General features: G+C 42.9%; 1 protein-coding gene across 1 annotated transcript in view; it reads left to right on the top strand.

Annotated features, from left to right (window-relative positions):
* ECEL1 (endothelin converting enzyme like 1) overlaps window positions 1-18,935 on the top strand; it is a 135,965-nt gene extending 117,030 nt beyond the window's left edge. Inside the window, exons 14-18 of the mRNA XM_069727023.1 lie at window positions 962-1,086; window positions 5,200-5,265; window positions 5,657-5,752; window positions 7,625-7,701; window positions 16,726-18,935. Of these exons, the coding sequence (XP_069583124.1) occupies window positions 962-1,086; window positions 5,200-5,265; window positions 5,657-5,752; window positions 7,625-7,701; window positions 16,726-16,825 (464 nt within the window). The 3' untranslated portion in view covers window positions 16,826-18,935. The remainder of the gene's footprint in view (window positions 1-961; window positions 1,087-5,199; window positions 5,266-5,656; window positions 5,753-7,624; window positions 7,702-16,725) is intronic.
* Window positions 18,936-22,760: the final 3,825 nt, after the last annotated feature.

The following is a 22,760-nucleotide window of genomic DNA, read 5'->3' as shown; positions in this document are numbered from 1 at the left end:
TTCAATGAATGGAAGCGCACAGCTGCCTGTACTCTGCAAGTACAGGTAATTACCTATATCTTCATGGACTGTACATTATCAAATTGCTACAATTTGTGGTTTTAATGGCAGAGGTAATTTCAGGCTGCTTGGTTCAATGACATGAAGTATTATAATAAGGATTTAAGCCTGAATACTACTAGGTACCTGTATTGGGGTGACCTCTTAAGGTGAGATCTTAGTGATTGCCTGACCTGATAAATATGAGCCAAGTGCATGCATAGAAGAAAGACATTGGACGCAAGATCAGATGTGTGCTCCTCTCGGCAAGAACTGGCACGGAACTCAACATTATTAGTACAAACAAAAGATCATGTAGAAGGCAGGAGGAGGGCGTTGCACAACTTCTCAGCAGCCATTGTATCAGTCTGTGATAGGTCCATGCTGGGCCTATACCATATATGGTCTTCAGTGTATCAACCTCACATTCCAAGGATTCCAGGGCGTAGTTCCAGGATGTAGATGCCATCTTGCCACATCACATATATTACTAGCTTATGTAAGGTAAATAAATTATTTAATTAGCCATTCTTTTCTTCACACCTGGTTAAATCATTTGTCAGTATAATGCTAGGGCTACACTGTGACTTTTACTGCAACACAGGCGCATGGCAAAAATTGCTGGAAGCTCAAAATAAGTGACTGAGGCCTCATTGTGACCCTGAGGGTGCCGCGACTGCATCAAGCAAATAAAAAAAAATCAGACCCGGCTGGACTTCTTGCGACTTGTCTCTTAACAATCGGGGTCGCAATGCCACCCTATTCACTTGTATTGCTCTGCAATGTAGCAGTGACACCTGACAATCTTTTAGCCGAGCGATCTGTGTTGCAGGCTATATTTTCTCTTATTTATCCATTTGGCACTTTCAGATTTTATATTGTATTTATGTAATAACTTAATATTGCTCTTTTTTAATTGTAGGGGGTCAATATGACTCATTTGGGAATCTGATCCACTGGTGGACTGAGGAATCCTACAGCAAATTCCTGAAGAAAGCAGAATGTATTGTAGATCTGTATGAAAACTTCACTGTGTACAATCAGCGGGTGAGAAAACCATACGTTTCATGGTTTCAGACCGGACTATCATGAAAAACATGAAACGTGTTTACCCCAATGTAGAATTATAACAAACCTATCTTATAGGGATATTTTTTCTTCAAGCATATATCTTGTACAAGAGGAATAATTGAAACAAATTGTACTAGAAAGTCATATAACCTTTCATATAAATATTCTTTATTTCTTTTCTAAAATGCTTACTCTTACTGGAACTGGCTACTGTTTGTCAGACCAATGAAAGTATTAATTAATATTAGTTGTACTGTGCTCTACATGTCTTATTAGAGTGACGTGATATATTCTGATAAATCACACTAGAAAGCATGAGGACAAGCACCATTGCCAGGACTGATTTGATGGACTAGTTTAGTAGTGTCTCCTCGCACAATCAGATCTCAAGTATTCGCTGCCCCCTCTACCTCCACATCTGATACTGTAGGCACCAAGCAAAGCTACGGAAGGGAATGGCTGCTGGTGTCTGTGTATTCCTCTACTATGAGACAATTTTGGCATGATATACATTAAAACGTGCCCAGTAGAACAAATCAATTAATAATAATAATTTTTATTTATATAGCGCCAACATATTCCGCAGCGCTTTACAAATTATAGAGGGGACTTGTACAGACAATAGACATTACAGCATAACAGAAATACAGTTCAAAACAGATACCAGGAGGAATGAGGGCCCTGCTCGCAAGCTTACAGACTATGAGGAAAAGGGGAGACACGAGAGGTGGATGGTAACAATTGCTTTAGTTGCTTTCCGGTTGTGATTAATTGGAGCCTGTCAGTGATTGACAGCCTGCTGTGCAGCATGCGTGTCCAACAATTCTGTGTGCAGTGCAGGCCGTCACTCAATGTGTCACTGAGTAATAATTGCACTTATTGTATAGTGACCAGTGGCTGTTACAGTTCCCAGCGCCACCCCAATGCATGGCAGTGAGCAGATGCAGAGAAAATAAAATTTCATGTTAAGGTCGGCAGATTGCACTAAATAAAAATAATAAAGTGCAATCGCAACCCGGGGTCCACCGTGCAGAGATGCATAAGTGCCGCTAGTGTGAACAATGGCAAAAACAAACAGCGAGTGCTCGAACACACTGTTAACACCACACAGTGTGAACGGACATCTGAGTACCAAGCTCCGTTACTTCACAGAGTGGTACTGAACAGAAGAATACAAAATGTAATACCCTGTTAAACGTCACAGGGATAAGGCACTAGAAACCACTATGGCGCTAGATTTAATACCCTCTAGGCTGAGGGTTGGACTTGCCCAGTAACTTAACTGTGCTAACCACACACATGAATGAAACTGGTGCTAAGCCAAGGACTAATTGCCCCCACTGACGCTAACTACCTGCCAATGTGTACAGACCCAGAGCTTAGACAGACTCACAACCTGCAGACACAATGGTAGCGTATCCACACTTGCACATCATTACACATATGATACTAGCACACTGGCGTGCATCTCTGAGAGCCTTATATACATTAGGCTCCACCCCCCCAAACACTCACGCCCAGTTGACCGTGACATCGCCCATAGGCCAATCTGAAGCTGCCACATCACCAGAGCAGGTAAGGCTACTTTCATACTAGCGTTTTTTTACATATGTCGCAATGCGTCGCTTTGGAGTAAAAACGCATCCTGTAAAGTTGCCCGCAGGATGCGTTTTTTCTCCATAGACTTTCATTAGCGACGCATTGCGACGTATCACCACACGTCGCATCCGTCATGCGACGGATGCGTCGAGTTTTGGCGGACCGTTGGCACAAAAAATGTTCCATGTAACGTTTTTTGGTGCGTCGAGTCTGCCATTTCCGACCGCGCATGCGTGGCCGGAACTCCGCCCCCTCCTCCCCAGACCTTACAATGGGGCAGCGGACGCATTGCAAAACTGCATCCGCTGCCCACGTTGTTCTTTTTTTTTCGCAGTTTGCGTCGGTACGTCGGGTCGACACTAGTGTGAAAGTAGCCTAACACCCGACCACTGATGAGAAGACCCCACATCACAGACATGCTCAGTACGGTGGTTTGTGGACTTAGGCTCCAGAGCGCAGGACTACACCTGCATATCACTATCTCCCATAGATTTAGCTGAAGAGCCAGCAGCAACCAAGCGTGTAGCATGATCCTGAGCAAAATGCTGGGACCGACGTCTGTGCTGAGCAGCAATCTGAGTGGCTGGACCCGAATTGGCGACCACAGTACCAGGCAATTCCTGGAATCTATCCCGCGCAGTGGGAAAATACTGGCATCTAAAGGTACCGTCACACTAGACGATATCGCTAGCGATCCGTGACGTTGCAGCGTCCTGGCTAGCGATATCGTCCAGTGTGACAGGCAGCAGCGATCAGGCCCCTGCTGTGATATCGCTGGTTGGGGAAGAAAGTCCAGAACTTTGTTTCATCGCTGGATCTCCCGCTGACATCGCTGAATCGGCGTGTGTGACGCCGATTCAGCGATGTCTTCGCTGGTAACCAGGGTAAACATCGGGTTACTAAGCGCAGGGCAGCGCTTAGTAACCCGATGTTTACCCTGGTTACCATCGTTAAAGTAAAAAAAACAACCACTACATACTTACCTACCGCTGTCTGTCCCCGGCGCTGTGCTTCTCTGCTCTGGCTGTGAGCACAGCGGCCGGAAAGCAGAGCGGTGACGTCACCGCTGTGCTTTCCGGCCGCTGTGCTCACAGCCAGAGCAGAGAAGCACAGCGCCGGGGACAGACAGCGGTAGGTAAGTATGTAGTGGTTGTTTTTTTTACTTTCACGATGGTAACCAGGGTAAACATCGGGTTACTAAGCGCGGCCCTGCGCTTAGTAACCCGATGTTTACCCTGGTTACCGACATCGTTGGTCGCTGGAGAGCTGTCTGTGTGACAGCTCTCCAGCGACCAAACAGCGACACTGCAGCGATCCGGATCGTTGTCGGTATCGCTGCAGCGTCGCTTAGTGTGACGGTACCTTTACACTTCATTTTCTCCCTTTGCTCGCTGCTCCAGTAAGGTAGCTATGCCTGATTTTAATGCTCATGCTTTTTTTCTCTGCAGATTACTGTTATATCCTTAAATAAATAGTATTTCCATTTAAAGCAAAATGGATAATCCTGTATATACTAAACTGTAAGACATGGTTAATTCCTAATATATTATAATATATAATGTATTGTTGGGGCTGTGTAAAGCAGAGCAGCAAAAAAAGACATTTTAGAATTATGCATCGGAATCTTCTTCAAAGAAATGAATACTAAGACTCGAGAGATAAGAGGATGATGCATAAAGTACCATTATTACTTCTGACTTATGAAGACTAATATTCCATTCCCAGCATAGTTGCATCTGTTCCATTGGAAGCTAAATAAAGTCCTTTATTAATGCAATGTCGGGTAGTAGATTCCATGTATATTCATGTAATTCAATGTATGGTACCGTCACATGGCCAGATAAGACACAGTATAATTTACTGTATCTCCTCCGTGTCATCTTATGCATCATTCTGTACAGTGTGATATTTACAGCCTGGAGATAAATTCTAATATATTAATATTATTCAATACAAGTAATATAAGCAGAGTTACCGGACCAGATCAGCTTCTTTGCCTTAGAAATTCACAATATACAGTATATTCATTCCTACATGTTTGTGTATCATTCTGTCTGGATCTTATGGTCTTGTAATATTAGGTTGTGTTAAGGGGTGTATTCTATCTCGTGAAGTGATGGATGTCACATGACTTGGAAAGCCACCACTTTACAGTCAGATTGTAAGAGTAAAGCAGATTCTGCACTGCAGCCCGTTCACCGCTCTCCCAGCACAGCAGCGCTGTTGGCCACCCGGCCACGCGGGGAACTGCAGTTGGCCCAATTCACTCTAATCAAGTTGTGTTACGGTTTCCCTGCACAGGTTGGCATGGGGGGTCCCAGAGGTGGGATTCAAGCTCAGCATAAAACGATGCCAGAGAAATGTCGTCAGTTTTTGAGATGGAAAAAGAGTTAGTAAAGTCTCGAGTCCACCAGTTATAATAGAGAGCTGTTAGTACTGTAACAAGAGAGATGGACCGGAGAAAAAATGAGACTGTGTGCTGTTTTTCAGGTTAATGGAAGGCTAACTTTGGGAGAAAATATTGCAGATATGGGTGGCCTAAAATTAGCATATTACGTAAGTATGGCATATGGTTCATATATCTGACTATAAGTTGATCTTAATTTTAGTCCATTTATATTCTTTTAATTGTCCTCACCCAAGGTTATACATAAAAGGGTATATGTAATATTGGAGCCATTGTTTTCCGTGTACAGAGCTGGGCACCAGCTCAGTTTCGCATGATTCCTTCTCCCTGGGGCAGTGTGAGCCTATACAGGCCTAACCTCCCTTTGGAACTGTAGCATTTATATATTCAGTATAGATGGCACCTTTAGACTGTCTTTAAAACACAAGAACTAGCTTATTCCATAAATGTGTGCTCGGCCTCAGGTGCCCTCTATTATTGACGTTGTACAATTGTGCTGACTAATGTGACAGCCAATATTTCTAATGTATTGTTTTCCAGGCTTACCAAAAGTGGGTAAGAGAAAATGGTCCGGAACGCCCATTACCACGCCTGAAATATACTCATGATCAGCTATTTTTCATTGCATTTGCACAGGTCAGAAACAAACAGAACTCTGATGTATATTTGCTCCCCTTCCCATGAAGGTTTCATCTTTGTTATAAATTTGGAAAACAAGTAAATAAAAACACAAGACACAAGAAAAAAAATATAATCAAAGCTACAATTTTTGGTGATTTCTAGGATTACCTGTGTATGTATACTGCATACTATATGTAAAATTACCAGGAATTTATCAAAACTAACAACATAGGACTCTGATTCCCAGTAATCATATTTGATGTAATCAGTCTATCATACGTCCCAACATCTTAATTTTCCAAACTGGTAACATTGGGTTGGGACAAACATAACCTCGAATGTTTTGCTCGTTAGACCACAGGGTTTTCACACCAAAATTAGGGAATATTGGCAAGTATGACAGCCACCAAAGAGGAGATCCATACATTAAGGAGGCTGTATATAACCAGGTCATGGACGACAATATGATGCAATTAGACAGACGACAGGGTAAGTCATGGTGCTTGCCCAGTCTGCCTGACATGTATCTTCTTCTTAGGTAGCTGTTATATTGCTTTGGCATCTACATAATGTTGTGTTGTCTGCACAATCTAATTGATATGTTAGCAAGTATGATCTCTGTTAAAGGAAAAATTGCCAACAGGCCATTTAAACCACATAAATACATAGACTAGGCCTCTTGAACACCAGTGTACCTTACAAATTACATGCGATAGTATTTATTAAGGGGAGCATTTCACTACCTTTTTCCAAAATAAAGTACGCCGCTGCCTTAGAGGCATCTCTCACAACATTCTAGTATGCTGTATGTCAGTCCCCAATCCCCCTGCAGGGCACAAAAAAGACCTTTTATTATACCCCTATACAGTGCAGTCCGGTTCAATGGTCGTCACTGGTGTTGATCCAGCGTCTCCTCTTTTCCCACAATCGCCGTCTTCCTTTCGTCATCCACACAGTGTCCCCAAACACGCTCTTGCACAAGTGCACTTCTCTCTGCCCCACTGGAGGCAGAGCAAAATGTTTTGAGGAGAAGAAAAGTAAACCAGCTCACCTGTAATGCATTATTTGAACTTCGGGAGCATGGACCTGCTGTGTCCAAACATGTAAAGTCCAAAAGAAGAAAAATATCCAGCTCCACCGAATCCGTGAAGATAAAATTTCTTTATTCACAAACTTGTAACATAGAGGGTACAAACTTCAGCACAAACCATGTGGGTGTGAATCTCAACGCGTTTCTGGAGACTAAGCTACCTTAATCATAAAATTTTATCTTCACGGATTTGGTGGAGCTGGACATTTTTCTTCTTTTAGAGCAAAATGTTGCAATGCGCATGCACCTCGAAAGGCCAAAGGGTGCTGACGATCTGGAGGTAAAGCCGGGGCATGTGCACTACAGTACTTTTCTCTTCCTATCAGCGACCAGAGTGCACAGGAGCGTGCTTGTGAGACAGTGTCTGAATGATGTAGGACACGTCATCCACATGAAGCAAGCAGGAGGATCACGATTGCGAAGAGAGAGGAGGCGCAGGATCAAAACCAGAGATGCCCATCGAACTTGAATGCACCTCTCCGTATGGGGGTATAATAAAAGGTCTTTTTTGTGCCATACAGAGAATATTGGGGACTAAGAATAAGCTTACTAGAATGCTAATAAAGAGGCCTTAAGGTTGGTGGTTGTAATTTGCATTGGAAAAATCTTGTGACGGCTTGCCTTTAAAGTTTGTATTTTGCTTTTTCTGTGTAAACGACGTTTTTACCAGTATATTATAGAAAAGCGTCAAAACCTGAATATCAGATTTAACATGCAAGTATGTAATCCAAAATACTACAATGTGACCTCTTACAAATGGGAAAAAGAATTACTTTTTCATAACTCTCTTTTTTCAGAATTGGTGTATAAAGAGAAGATCTCAGTCCATATACCTGCAGGTCTTGACTGATAAACATGCTCCTGAACATTACCGGTATGACTAATACATAATTATAGTAACAAACCATTTGATGACTTGTAACTGATCACATCCCACTGAATGTCATCTATGTCCTCAGAACGCCAATGATTACTCACATTACTTTATTGCTATTTGCATCTTGTTTATCAAAATATCAGTTAAAAGTCAATTAAAAGCATTTGGTATGATTCAGATCCCACAATGACTGCCATAAAAAGGTCATAAAGAGAAGACTATTTGATGAGATTGAAGACACAGCAGTCAAGTTTATACCTCAGGATCTACAGTGCTGTGCAAACGTTTTAGGCAGATGTGGAAAAATGCTGCAAAGTATGAGTGCTTTCAAACAAAAAAGTGTTAATAGTTTTTTTTTAATCAAAATGCAATGTGAAATAACAAAAGACATATAAGTAAATAGTTGACCCAGACTGATTACCACAAGATTTTATTGGATCACTACAAAAAAGTTTTACAGAGACTTTACATTTTAAATTTATGTTGAGCCCAGAAAAGCCTTGTTCCGAAAGTCATATGGAGCGCCCCATAGGATACTCGGTATCGGGCCCGACACAGTTCTTAAAGGTGAAGGTCATGGCAGCAGTGACCTGGTCCGTGCCTCTGGGCATCCATTTAAATGGGTTGCTTTGTAGAAAAGTGCAAAATGGGAATAAAGTTTATGGAGAAAAAGTGAAATGTTTGTTACGCCACCTGTGGTGTTTGGCCAGAGATAGCCGACGCTGCTTAAGGAGTCCACTGGAGCCAATGGTAATGCAGCAGGGATGGTTCTGCTCCCCACATGTGGAGCGTGGCCCCAGGGCAGCCGAAAGTGTGTGTAGAGTTTTGATGGTGGGAGTGATGCAGGGCAGGCATCGCAGGAAAGAATTGGAAGGACACAGAAAGATGCAGTTTTCACGTTTTACTTACAGTTCTGATGTTATTCCCTGGCCGGGGTGCTGTGTCCTCTGGGTGAGTGGTCCAGGAAACTCTCTAGCAACTTAGGGCTCCTGTCCAGAACCCCACTTTTATAAGCCTTTCCTGGCAGTCTCACTGTGCTGGCTTCCTCCTCTCCTGCCCTGTGCTTCACACCCAGTGTCCCGAACTGGTAGAGGAGGGTCCTGTCGGGCGACATCCTCACTGTCCCCTTGACCCTCTGTATCCACCTTTTCGGTGAAGTACAGTACAGACCGAAAGTTTGGACACACCTTATTTAAAGATTTTTCTGTATTTTCATGACTATGAAAATTATATATTCACACATGTGGAATTATATACTTAACAAAAAAGTGTGAAACAACTGAAATTATGTCTTATATTCTAGGTTCTTCAAAGTAGCCACCTTTTGCTTTGATGACTGCTTTGCACACTCTTGGCACTTTCTTGATGAGCTTCAAGAGGTAGTCACCGGGAATTGTCTTCCAACAATCTTGAAGGAGTTCCCAGAGATGCTTAGCACTTGTTGGCCCTTTTGCCATCACTCTCTCTCTCGGTCAAATAGCCCTTACACAGCCTGGAGGTGTGTTTGGGGTCATTGTCCTGTTGAAAAATAAATGATGGTCCAACTAAACGCAAACCAGATGGAATAGCATGCCACTGCAAGATGCTGTGGTAGCCATGCTGGTTCAATATGACTTCAATTTTGAATAAATCCCCAACAGTGTCACCAGCAAAGCACCCCCACACCATCATACCTCCTCCTCCATGCTTCACGGTGGGAACCAAGCATAGAGAGTCCATCTGTTCACCTTTTCTGCGTCACACAAAGACACGGTGGTTGGAACTGTTGTGAATTCTGTGGTCAAGCTCCCTCCTGTGGTCATGAGTGGTACTTCGGCTGGTTCTGTCTATGAGCTTCCTCTGGTGGATGTGAGTGGGGCTGCGGCTTCTGAGTTTCCTTCCTCAGGTGACGAGGTTAAGTCGTTAGGTGCTGCTCTATTTAACTCCACCTAGTTCTTTGTTCCTGGCCTCCAGTCAATGTTCCAGTATTGGTCTGGCTCTCTCCTGGATCGTTCTTGTGGCCTGTCTGCCCTGCATAAGCTAAGTTCTGCTTGTGTTACTTTTGTTTGCTATTTTTTCTGTCCAGCTTGCTATATTGGTTTATCTTGCTTGCTGGAAGCTCTGGGACGCAGAGGAAGCACCTCCGTACCGTTAGTCGGTGCGGAGGGTCTTTTTGCGCCCTCTGCGTGGTTGTTTGTAGGTTTTTGTGCTGACCGCAAAGCTGTCTTTCCTATCCTCGGTCTATTTAGTAAGTCGGGCCTCACTTTGCTAAAATCTATTTCATCTCTGTGTTTGTGCTTTCATCTTTGCTCACAGTCATTATATGTGGGAGGCTGCCTTTTCCTTTGGGGAATTTCTCTGAGGCAAGGTAGGCTTATTTTTCTATCTTCAGGGCTAGCTAGTTTCTCAGGCTGTGCCAAGTTGCATAGGGAGCGTTAGGCGCAATCCACGGCTACCTCTAGTGTGGTGTGATAGGATTAGGGATTGCGGTCAGCAGAGTTCCCACGTCTCAGAGCTCGTCCTATGTGATTAGCAACTATCAGGTCATTTTCTGTGCTCGTAACCACCAGGTCCATTGTGGTTCTGAATCACCTGTTCATAACAGTAATGGAGGCCCAAAGTACTAATGCTTCTCAATAGAGGGAAAAGAGAAGTTCTGAGACCATTTTTTTTTCTTTGCACTGTGTTTTGTCTTTCTTTTCCCCTTTACATCAGGGTGGTTCAGAACACAGGTGTAGACATGGACATTCAAGGTCTGTCCTCTTTGATGGATAATCTCGCTATAAGTGTTCAGAACATTCAAGATTTAGTGGTTCAGAATCCTATGTTAGAACCTAAAATTCCTATTCCTGAGTTATTTTCTGGAGATAGAGCTAAGTTTCTGAATTTCAAAAATAATTGTAAACTATTTCTGGCTTTGAAACCCCGCTCCTCTGATGACACAGTTCAACAAGTAAAGATCATTATTTCTTTATTACGTGGCGACCCTCAAGACTGGGCATTTTCCCTTGCGCCAGGAGATCCTGAATTATGTGATATTGATGCATTTTTTCTGGTGCTCGGGTTGCTTTATGATGAACCTAATTCAGTGGATCAGGCAGAGAAAATCTTGCTGGCTCTGTGTCAGGGTCAGGATGAGGTAGAGATATATTGTCAGAAATTTAGGAAGTGGTCTGTGCTCACTCAATGGAATGAATGTGCTCTGGCAGCAATTTTCAGAAAGGGTCTCTCTGAAGCCCTTAAGGATGTCATGGTGGGATTTCCTATGCCTGCTGGTCTGAATGAGTCTATGTCTTTGGCCATTCAGATCGATCGACGCTTACGTGAGCGTAAAACTGTGCACCATTTGGCGGTATTATCTGAGCATAAACCTGAGCCTATGCAATGCAATAGGACTTTGACCAGAGCTGAACGGCAAGAACACAGACGACGGAATGGGCTGTGTTTTTACTGTGGTGATTCCACTCATGCTATCTCCGATTGTCCTAAGCGCACTAAGCGGTTCGCTAGGTCTGCCACCATTGGTACGGTACAGTCGAAATTTCTTTTGTCCGTTACTTTGATCTGCTCTTTGTCATCCTATTCTGTCATGGCATTTGTGGATTCAGGCGCTGCCCTGAATTTGATGGACTTGGAGTATGCTAGGCGCTGTGGGTTTTTCTTGGAGCCCTTGCAGTATCCTATTCCATTGAGAGGAATTGATGCTACGCCTTTGGCCAAGAATAAGCCTCAGTACTGGACCCAGCTGACCATGTGCATGGCTCCTGCGCATCAGGAGGATATTCGCTTTTTGGTGTTGCATAATCTGCATGATGTGGTCGTGTTGGGGTTGCCATGGCTACAAGTCCATAACCCAGTATTGGATTGGAAATCAATGTCTGTGTCCAGCTGGGGTTGTCAGGGGGTACATGGTGATGTTCCATTTCTGTCTATTTCATCATCCACCCCTTCTGAGGTTCCAGAGTTCTTGTCGGATTACCGGGATGTATTTGATGAGCCCAAGTCCAGTGCCCTACCTCCACATAGGGATTGTGATTGTGCTATCGATTTGATTCCTGGTAGTAAGTTTCCTAAAGGTCGACTGTTTAATTTGTCTGTGCCTGAGCACGCCGCTATGCGGAGTTACGTAAAGGAATCCTTGGAGAAGGGTCATATTCGCTCGTCGTCGTCGCCATTGGGAGCAGGGTTCTTTTTTGTGGCCAAGAAGGATGGTTCGCTGAGACCTTGTATTGATTACCGCCTTCTAAATAAAATCACGGTCAAATTTCAGTACCCCTTGCTGCTGCTGTTTGATTTGTTTGCTCGGATTAAGGGGGCTAGTTGGTTCACCAAGATAGATCTTCGTGGTGCGTATAATCTTGTGCGCATTAAACAGGGCGATGAATGGAAAACAGCATTTAATACGCCCGAGGGCCATTTTGAGTACCTGGTTATGCCATTCGGGCTTTCTAATGCTCCATCAGTGTTTCAGTCCTTTATGCATGACATCTTCCGAGAGTACCTGGATAAATTCCTGATTGTATACTTGGATGATATTTTGGTCTTCTCGGATGATTGGGAGTCTCACGTGAAGCAGGTCAGAATGGTGTTCCAGGTCCTGCGTGCGAATTCTTTGTTTGTGAAGGGGTCAAAGTGTCTCTTTGGTGTTCAGAAGGTTTCATTTTTGGGTTTCATTTTTTCCCCTTCTACTATCGAGATGGACCCTGTTCTCGTGCCAGTGGGTTGCTTTTGCCCTTGCCAGTCCCGAAGAGGCCCTGGACACATACAGTATCTCTATGGATTTTATTTCGGATCTCCCCGTCTCTCAAAAAATGTCGGTCATTTGGGTTGTTTCTGATCGCTTCTCGAAGATGGTCCATTTGGTACCCTTGTCTAAATTGCCTTCCTCCTCTGATTTGGTGCCATTGTTCTTCCAGCATGTGGTTCGTTTACATGGCATTCCGGAGAACATCGTTTCTGACAGAGGTTCCCAGTTTGTTTCGAGGTTTTGGCGAGCCTTTTGTGCTAGGATGGGCATTGATTTGTCTTTTTCCTCGGCTTTCCATCCTCAGACAAATGGCCAGACTGAACGAACCAATCAGACCTTGGAAACATATCTGAGATGTTTTGTTTCTGCCGATCAGGATGATTGGGTGTCCTTTTTGCCTTTGGCTGAGTTTGCCCTTAATAATCGGGCCAGCTCGGCTACTTTGGTTTCGTCGTTTTTCTGCAATTCTGGTTTCCATCCTCATTTCTCTTCAGGGCAGGTTGAGTCTTCTGACTGTCCTGGTGTGGATACTGTGGTGGATAGGTTGCAGCAGATTTGGACTCATGTGGTGGACAATTTGACATTGTCTCAGGAGAAGGCTCAACGTTTCGCTAACCGCAGGCGCTGTGTGGGTCCCCGACTTCGTGTTGGGGATTTGGTTTGGTTGTCATCTCGTTATATTCCTATGAAAGTTTCCTCTCCTAAGTTTAAGCTTCGTTTCATTGGTCCGTATAGGATTTCTGAGGTTCTTAATCCTGTGTCTTTTCGTTTGACCCTTCCAGCTTCTTTTTCCATCGATAACGTATTCCATAGGTCATTGTTGCGGAGATACGTGGCACCTGTGGTTCCATCCGTTGATCCTCCTGCCCCGGTTTTGGTTGAGGGGGAGTTGGAGTATATAGTGGAGAAGATTTTGGATTCTCGTATTTCGAGACGGAAACTTCAGTACCTGGTTAAGTGGAAAGGTTATGGTCAGGAAGATAATTCCTGGGTCTTTGCCTCTGATGTTCATGCTGCCGATCTGGTTCGTGCCTTTCATTTGGCTCATCCTGGTCGGCCTGGGGGCTCTGGTGAGGGTTCGGTGACCCCTCCTCAAGGGGGGGGTACTGTTGTGAATTCTGTGGTCAAGCTCCCTCCTGTGGTCATGAGTGGTACTTCGACTGGTTCTGTCTATGAGCTTCCTCTGGTGGATGTGAGTAGGGCTGCGGCTTCTGAGTTTCCTTCCTCAGGTGACGAGGTTAAGTCGTTAGGTGCTGCTCTATTTAACTCCACCTAGTTCTTTGTTCCTGGCCTCCAGTCAATGTTCTAGTATTGGTCTGGCTCTCTCCTGGATCGTTCTTGTGGCCTGTCTGCCCTGCATAAGCTAAGTTCTGCTTGTGTTACTTTTGTTTGCTATTTTTTCTGTCCAGCTTGCTATATTGGTTTATCTTACTTGCTGGAAGCTCTGGGACGCAGAGGAAGCACCTCCGTACCGTTAGTCGGTGCGGAGAGTCGTTTTGCGCCCTCTGCGTGGTTGTTTGTAGGTTTTTGTGCTGACCGCAAAGCTATCTTTCCTATCCTCGGTCTATTTAGTAAGTCGGGCCTCACTTTGCTAAAATCTATTTCATCTCTGTGTTTGTGCTTTCATCTTTGCTCACAGTCATTATATGTGGGGGGCTGCCTTTTCCTTTGGGGAATTTCTCTGAGGCAAGGTAGGCTTATTTTTCTATCTTCAGGGCTAGCTAGTTTCTCAGGCTGTGCCAAGTTGCATAGGGAGCGTTAGGCGCAATCCACGGCTACCTCTAGTGTGGTGTGATAGGATTAGGGATTGCGGTCAGCAGAGTTCCCACGTCTCAGAGCTCGTCCTATGTGATTAGCAACTATCAGGTCATTTTCTGTGCTCGTAACCACCAGGTCCATTGTGGTTCTGAATCACTTGTTCATAACATGGAACCAAAGATCTCAAATTTGGACTCATCAGACCAAAGCACAGATTTCCATTGGTCTAATGTCCATTCCTTGTGTTCTTTAGCCAAAACAAGTCTCTTCTGCTTGTTGCCTGTCCATAGCAGTGGTTTCCTAGCAGCAATTTAACCATGAAGGCCTGCTGCACAAAGTCTCCTCTTAACAGTTGTTGTAGAGATGTGTCTGCTGCTAGAACTCTGTGTGACATTGAACTCGTCTCTAATCTGAGCTGCTGCTAACCTGTGTTTTCTGAGGCTGGTGACTCGGATAAACTTATCCTCAGAAGCAGAGGTGACTCTTGGTCTTCCTTTCCTGAGGTGGTCATCATGTGAGCCAGTTTCTTTGTAGCGCTTGATGGTTTTTGCCACTGCACTTGAGGACACATTCAAAGTTTTTCCAATTTTTCGGACTGACTGACCTTCATTTCTTAGTAATGATGGCCACTCGTTTTTCATTACTTAGCTGCTTTTTTCTTGCCATAATACAAATTTTAACAGCAGCATGGCTACCACAGCATCTTGCAGTGGCATGACCTGGCCTCCACAATCACCAGAGCTGAACCCAATCGACAATCGAGATGGTTTGGGGTGAGCTGAACCGCAGAGTGAAGGCAAAAGGGCCCATAAGTGCTAAGCATCTCTGGGAACTCCTTCAAGATTGTTGGAAGACCATTCCCGGTGACTACCTCTTGAAGCTCATCAAGAGGATGCCAAGAGTGTGCAAAGCAGTCTTCAAAGAAAAAGGTGGCTACTTTGAAGAACCTAGAATATAAGACATAATTTCAGTTGTTTCACACTTTTATGTTAAGTATATAATTCCACATGTGTTAATTCACAGTTTTGATGCCTTCAGTGTGAATGTACAATTTTCATAGTCATGAAAATACAGAAAAATCTTTAAATGAGAAGGTGTGTCCAAACTTTTGGTCTGTACTGTATGTGTGATATTGGCTGCCGCTCTTACAGACACGACAGCCTCAGAGTTCCTAGTTGAGACCTGTAATTCTTCAACTAAATTAGGGGCGGGTTCCCCTTCCTGTGACCTGGTTCCTCCACTTGATGCTGGTCAGCCTGGATGCAGGCCCCACAGGTGGCTTCCGCACTTACCGTGCCCCTTAGACCCTTTCTTTCTTCCATCTAGGAGCATCTTTCCTTTCTCTCTCCCTTTCCTGCTGGGACGAGCTCCTACTAGCTCCAGTCCCCAGCTCCTGCGTCTCGCACGTCTGCTCTCCTCTGTCTTCCCACACACTCCTCAAATCCTCCCTCCTGTCTCCCCTGACAACTCCTCACTCTCCACCCACACCTTCCATGTAATCCCTCCCTGGCCTGGGGAGGTCTGGTGTTGGGTGCTAGTGTTAGGATTCTGTACAGCGTCCCTCCTTACCAGAGAGTTGGGGTACCACACCTCTGGCTGAGATGCATTACCTCTGTGGTGACTGGACCTTCAGGGGCGCCACACATACATTTTACAATTTTTCCATTAAAGCTATGAAAAGACTTACTGTACTTTTTGCACTATATTGTGAAATGCATTACCTAGACTGTCAGTGTTTAACTGGTAGGATAGGGTCACACACCAGTAGATTCTTTCATCTGAGGATTATGCTAATATCACTCCTAGTTTAATCAGAGTGTCAGCATCATGTGATTTGATTCCCACTTCGTATTGGGGTACTGGGTCTCACTTTGTATTGAAATGAACTGTAATAAAGTATCTGTACTGGAAACGGCAACACCATAGGGTTCAAAGCTTTAGTGTTCCAGTTTAGCCCACTGTGTGCTTATACCTACTATGAGATCTACTAGTAGCAGCAGCTAATAGGGGGTCCAACACATTTATTTATTTTACTCACTTATGTAGCGCTATTAATTCCACAGCACTTTAGTTATTATTGGCACTGTCCCCCATTGTTGCTCATAATCTATATTCCCTATTAGTATGTCTTTGAAATATGTGAGGAAATTGCAGGAAACACCCACAAACAAGAGAAGAGCATACAAACTCCTTGCAGATGTTGTCCTTGGTGGGATTTGAACCCAGGACCCCAGCTCTGCGAATCAACAGTGCTAACCACTGAGCCACCGTGCTGCTCATGCTAGACAATTTGATTCAAATGGTTGTTGAACTACGTGAACATTTATCAAACTTCCATTTATAAGTGTATCAAATATGATGATCATCATTAGGTTAGAGATGTTTTAAGCAATGCACACCATGTAGATGATTCTAATCTAGTATGTTGTCGCTAGAAGAATTAATGAAAAAAAGAAAGTAAGAGAAAAAAAACAGATTTGCTATATGTGTTTTATGATTTTCTTTCTTGCCATATACTCTTTTTGCTTCTATTTTAGGGTTATGGGCAGCGTTTCACAGTTTGAAGAGTTTGGAAGAGTATTCCACTGCCCAAGAAATTCCCCTATGAACCCGGTTCAGAAATGTTCTGTGTGGTGATCCATAGAGGGATTTGCTAATGTCTGCTCCACCACAGCACAAATGCTCCTTGTGTCTAAATCAGGAGAAGAATGTCTAAGTGTGCCTTGTATATTGGCTAAGGGATATTGAACCCTTGTCACTCCCTGAAGTGTGCTTCACCGAGCTCTGACATACACAGAAGATCATTTCCTGACACCATCACACCAACAAAAATGACATTTAAGTATCTTCCCATCTCTAGAGAATCGCACTATGGGTTTTTAACCACAGACGATTTGGAGCCGGTGACTCCTGGTGTGATTAGAATTAAATATGGCATATTTATCTTCAGCTCAGAAGGACAAAGGCCAAATAGGACACTGAAAGTCTAAAATAATGCATTGTTCCTTTAACCGACAGCAGAGGGTGATGGCATAGACAACCAACCATGACGATTTCTAAGCCTTTATAGTTCACATCAGAACAGAAAGTTGGTAAGAAATGGATCATTACAAATAGGTGAAGACATGCGGAGACTAGTTACTGAGCCACTAAGATGGAGTTGACTTTGAAGTTATTGAGCACTTTATACCCAGAATGGGCTTACAGTTTTTACATATCACCTGGTGTAACCACTTTGTTTGCATCCATGTAATTCAAGGAACCGTGTCCCCTCAAATCTACAAAGACATAGATTGCAGAGCTCTTCTCGTGCATACACTACTGTATATTGGTGATATTCAGAGCAAAAAGCCTATTTTTGTTCATTTGCCAAATAAAAGATTACTTTCTAAGGCATTCATACAAGCAGATAGTATGTTGCTAGAATTTTAACCACAATAAGTTTTCTAGCAATTGTACAGATTATGAGTGGGTTAATAGTCATTTCAATCTGGGGGTGAAGGGGAGAGTTAAAAGTTGTTTGAAGATATTTTGAATATTCTTCATTTTATACCAATGAACCTTCTGTGCCAAGTGAAGTGTTACTATTCTTTTAGTCATTACTAGACACCAGCATATTCCATATGTAAATCAAACACAAAGAGATCAATGGTGACCAAGTGTCATAGGTTCAACTTAATGAGATCATGGTAAATCAAAATCACACCGCTACATTTTCAGAATTGTATCACTGGCACTGCATAAATTTGTGAAAGTGCCAAATATTTTTTCTTCTGTATACTTATCATCTCCATGCCCAATAACACCACTGCTATACTCCATAACAGGCAATATATTAGCTAAACTGTACCCAACTATTGTTCTTTTATGATGGGAAAAACATTCACAATTTTTCCATAAACATAGTAAAATTCTATTATATGGTTGTGTTTTCCTGACCATTGGGCACCATAAAAAAGATGTGGCTGCAGTACTTATGATAGCACTGAGATCCAATGCATTTAACAACTTGATCTTTTCCTTGATTTATGGACCATTTTTGGGAGTTACAATTGAAGTATGGGGATAATATTAATAAATGCTGATATCCATTTATGTCTAGCCAACAGTTTTCACCACTTCAATGGCCATGCAATGTTTCTAACGGAACATAGCCCATAATTTGCACATTGTTGAATGTTGGAAGGTCTGTTATTTTAGTACTAAGGTAGAGGGGGCCTCTAGAAGTCAGAATATATGGTATAAAATCTTAATGTATATTTTACCATGAACACTCTTTTTGCTGTGGACAATTTTTGATTTTCCACTTTCGTTTTATTTGTTCCCCTTTTTCCAAGAGATCGCCGATAGTTGCCATTGCGCAGGTGCAGGCGGCGCCATCTTGGAGGAGGAAATTTTTCTTCTCCAGAAAATAGCAGCTATCAGATCTCTATACACACCGATAGCTGCTACTGCGCAGGTGCATGGGCGCAATTTTTAAATTGGCTTTTTTTTTCCTTGCTCAAATAAGCGAAATGGAATAAAGTGCACAGTAAACATGTGATTATGCTGTAGCACAGGTGTAACGGCCGACACCTGCCTGCAGAAGCGCTTTTTTTTTCATTCAGTATGTGCTGGTATTCATTATGCAAACTAGGGGGCAGGTCATTAGGGGATCAGTGACCTGTCAGCCGTCTGCATTTTGAATATCTAATCAGATCACCACATACATGAACCCCGCCTTAGGGCGCGAGAACCTCTTTAACACAAAACTGAAAATAAAGATTAAGAAACAACAACAAGACAGATTTTATCAACCAAGACATCATTTTAATCAGAATAACGGCGCCGACCTAACAGTGTGTGTAGGTTACTGGGCACAATCCTGCTGACAGGTTCCCTTTAATCCCAAAGACAATTTGTACAAATCTGACCATTGTCCCTTTATGAGGTTATAGCTCTGGAATGCTTCAACGAATGCCACTGATTCTGAAAATTTAGCTATTTTCAAACTTTTCATTTTTGTGCCCTTAAATCAGAGAGTCATATCGCACAAAATTGTGTAATGCATAACATTTCCCACATGTCTACTTTACATCAGCACAATTTTGGAAACATAATTTTTTATTTGTTAGAACATTATAAGGGTAAAAGTTGACCAGCAATTTCTCATTTTTCTAACAAAATTTACAAAACCATTTTTTTAGAGAGCACTTCACATTTGAAGTGAGATTGGGGGTCAATATGACAGAAAATACCCAAAAGTGACACCATTCTAATAACTGCATGCTTCAAGGTGCTCAAAACGACATTCAAGAAGTTTATTAACCCTTCAGGTGCTTCAGAACTAAAGCCATGTGGAAGGAAAAAATCAACATTTTACTTTTTTCACAAAAAATTTAATTTAGACCCAAACTTTTTTATTTTCACAAGGGTAACAAGAGAAAATGGACCACAACATTTGTTGTGCAATTTCTCCCGAGTACACGGATACCCCGTATGTGGGGAAAGCCACTGCTTTGGAGCATGGCAGGGCTCAGAAGGGAGGGAGCACTGTTTGACTTTTTGAATGCAAAATTTTCTGGAATCAATGGTGGGTACCATGTCACATTTAGAGACCCGCTAGTGTATCTACACAGTGGAAACCCCCCATTCTAACGCCAACCCAAACACAACCTTAACCCCAACACACTCCTAACCCTAATCTCAACCCTAACCATAATCCTAACCACAACCCTAACCCCAACACACCCCTAACCCTAATCCCAACCCTAACTGTAATCCCAACCTCAACCATAACCCTAATCCGAACACCACCCTAACCCCAACACCACCCTAACCCCAACACAACTCTAACCCCAACCCTATCCCTAGCTGCAACCCTAACCCTTGCCCCAACTTAACCCTAGCCCAACCCTAACCTTAGCTCTAACCCAAACCCTAACCCTAATCCCAACCCTAACCCTAGCCCCAACCCTAACCCTAGCTCTAACCCCAACCCTAACCCTGATGGAAAAATGGAAAAAAATATTTATTTTATTATTTTTACCTAACTAAGGGGGTGATAAAGGGGGGGTTGATTTACTATGTATAGGGTTCATCACAGTGATAAAAATGAACCAATAGGAAAAATCTCCTATTAATGCCAGGTGCCGGCCGGAAGATGTCGGCATGGGCGCACTGCATATACGCCAGTCATTTTTTTACTTGAAGAAGATGCCGAGGGTCGGAGGACAGAGCCAGAGGGTCCAGGGACACCGGTGGTATCAGGGGGAGATCAGGGGACCCCATTTCTCTCTTTTCCTCTAGTATGCTAGATCATATCAGAGAAGAGAGAACTAAATCGGAAATGAGACTTTTTTCGGTGAATAATTGCGATCGCAACACTGGGGAAGGTAAAAACTGACCCTAAACATGTTGTCCGGGATCTCAGTTTTCCCCAGCAGCCAAGCCCCCTGAGATTTTCCAATGCTGGGGGTGCCATATCCTTATTTCTCAGCGCCGTTAAAAAGTGCCGCTGAAGAATAAGTACCCTTAAATGCTGCCGTTAAAAGGCGTATCGGTGGTTGTTAAGGGGTTAAATCGTTAAACAGGAGCAATCAGAGAAAGCTCTAGTTGCTGCTTTTACTGGCAGATACCAGCTGTGTAATACTGCTGGCATTTGCCGAGCACAGCGTGGACTCAGCTCCTAAGCCAGCTCCATACATGGGGACCAGATGAAGAATGCATTAATATGTCCTACATCGTTAAGCAGTTAAATCAATGCAATCAAATCAACAAGAAGCAAATTTTCCATTTATGTCATTATATCCCTGTTATAGTAAATTAATTATATTATTTTTTGCCACAATAATGCCATTGCAATTACTAATTACATCATTATCTGCTGTTTTACAGAATACTAGACATCATTATAGGTTTCATCATCCTCTCCCAATACCATTACTTGATTTTCTTTGTGTACTAGAGTACAATATGATCCTCTTGATACAGCAGTATATCATTATCATTATAGCACTACTCTTCTGTACCATTCAATCATCTTCTCTTATACTGAAGATCATTAACATTACGTGCCTTCAACTGCAGCAAATAGGTTTATTCTGCACTCAGAATGCTTATAGTGTGGAATTCGCTTACCTGGTCCAAAATTTGATAAATGTTTGCATAAATGAACTTTAACTCTCTGACTACAACAGCTTTGTAACACAGCAAACTGTGCAACAGTATACTGCATATTGAATGAGCAAAATTCAATATGACCATTAGAGCAAAATTCATATGAAACTACTTACAACAACTCATTAGTGGAAATTAAAAAAAGCCTGCCAATTATCTAATCATTGCGAGTCAAGGTTTAGAAACCACCAACAATTAGTTGTGATCACAGATGGAAGCTGTGGCAGCTAAATGATATACCTCTATGGAAACTCTACATACAAGACTCTCGTCTAAGCCTCATGCACATGAACGATGTTCTCAGACTAATGCTATTCGTGATTTTTATGGATAGCACTCGTACCTATGATATTCTATGGATCAGCGCACGTGTCTGATTATTTTTCCCGTGACCGAAAAAATCTGAGACATGTCCAATTTTGATATGAGCATTGGATCGAAATTGGCAACGCAAGTCTATGTGTCCGTGAAAAACATCAGACCACACTCAGGTGACATTTCATGAACTGAAATGTCTCATAGTCTGATCAGAATAATTGAACTGTTTTTCCAGATGTGAAGAAAACAGTCATATTACCCTGCCCTTAGAAAAAGCTCATCTACAGCAAGAGCTGCTTTCATAGTTTGTTTTAATTTTGGCTAATAGTAGGGGCACCAAAATAAGCAATACTAAATTGGGTTTTCTTCGAAGCTCGTAAAACATTTTATTTCTCAATTGCTTTCTGACCAATTGTGACACTAAAAAGCTATAGCTGTGCAAATAATGCAGTCTGTATATCAGCGAACTGACCGATTCATAAGATGGGCTACAAATATTTGATCGGTGGGGGCCAAAATCTCAGAATCCCTGTCAATCTCCTCAGCATTACTCATTCTGTTTCTCTATACAAAATATTTTGCTCCTATGTTCTGAGAGTTTTCTTACATTGCTAGGAAATTGAAAGCTTAGTGGCTGTGAAATCGAATAATCCCAAAGTTTATTGGCTGCTGTGTATCCTACTATATCAGGGGTGGGGAATCCTTTTTCTGCCAAGGGCCATTCGGATATACGATCCTTCGGGGCCCATACAAACTCCGCCCGCAACGTACATCATGACTGTGGCACTGGATTCAGGACGTAATCTTTCATTGCATGCCCTTCAACGTTCAGTAGTGAACACTGCGTGTGTGTGCTAACAGAGTAAGAACAAATTAATGAGCTTGTGGCAATCAAAATACACCTCTCTGTCCAAGGATGCGGTCCCTGAGAACCTACTCGGGGGCCTGATAAAAGGTCATCGAGGGCTGTAAATAGTCATGGGGACTGAGGTTCCCCACCCCTGTACTATATCATGGAGCTACAGGAGGCGAAATTGTCTCCTTCATACAACTGATGCTGATCAGCAAGTTTATACGAACAGAAGTTTCTACGTGA

Source organism: Ranitomeya imitator, chromosome 5 (genome assembly GCF_032444005.1).
Source record: "Ranitomeya imitator isolate aRanImi1 chromosome 5, aRanImi1.pri, whole genome shotgun sequence".
In the NCBI taxonomy this organism is placed as follows: Eukaryota; Metazoa; Chordata; class Amphibia; order Anura; family Dendrobatidae; genus Ranitomeya; species Ranitomeya imitator.
This window is presented reverse-complemented; position numbering and strand designations above follow the sequence as displayed.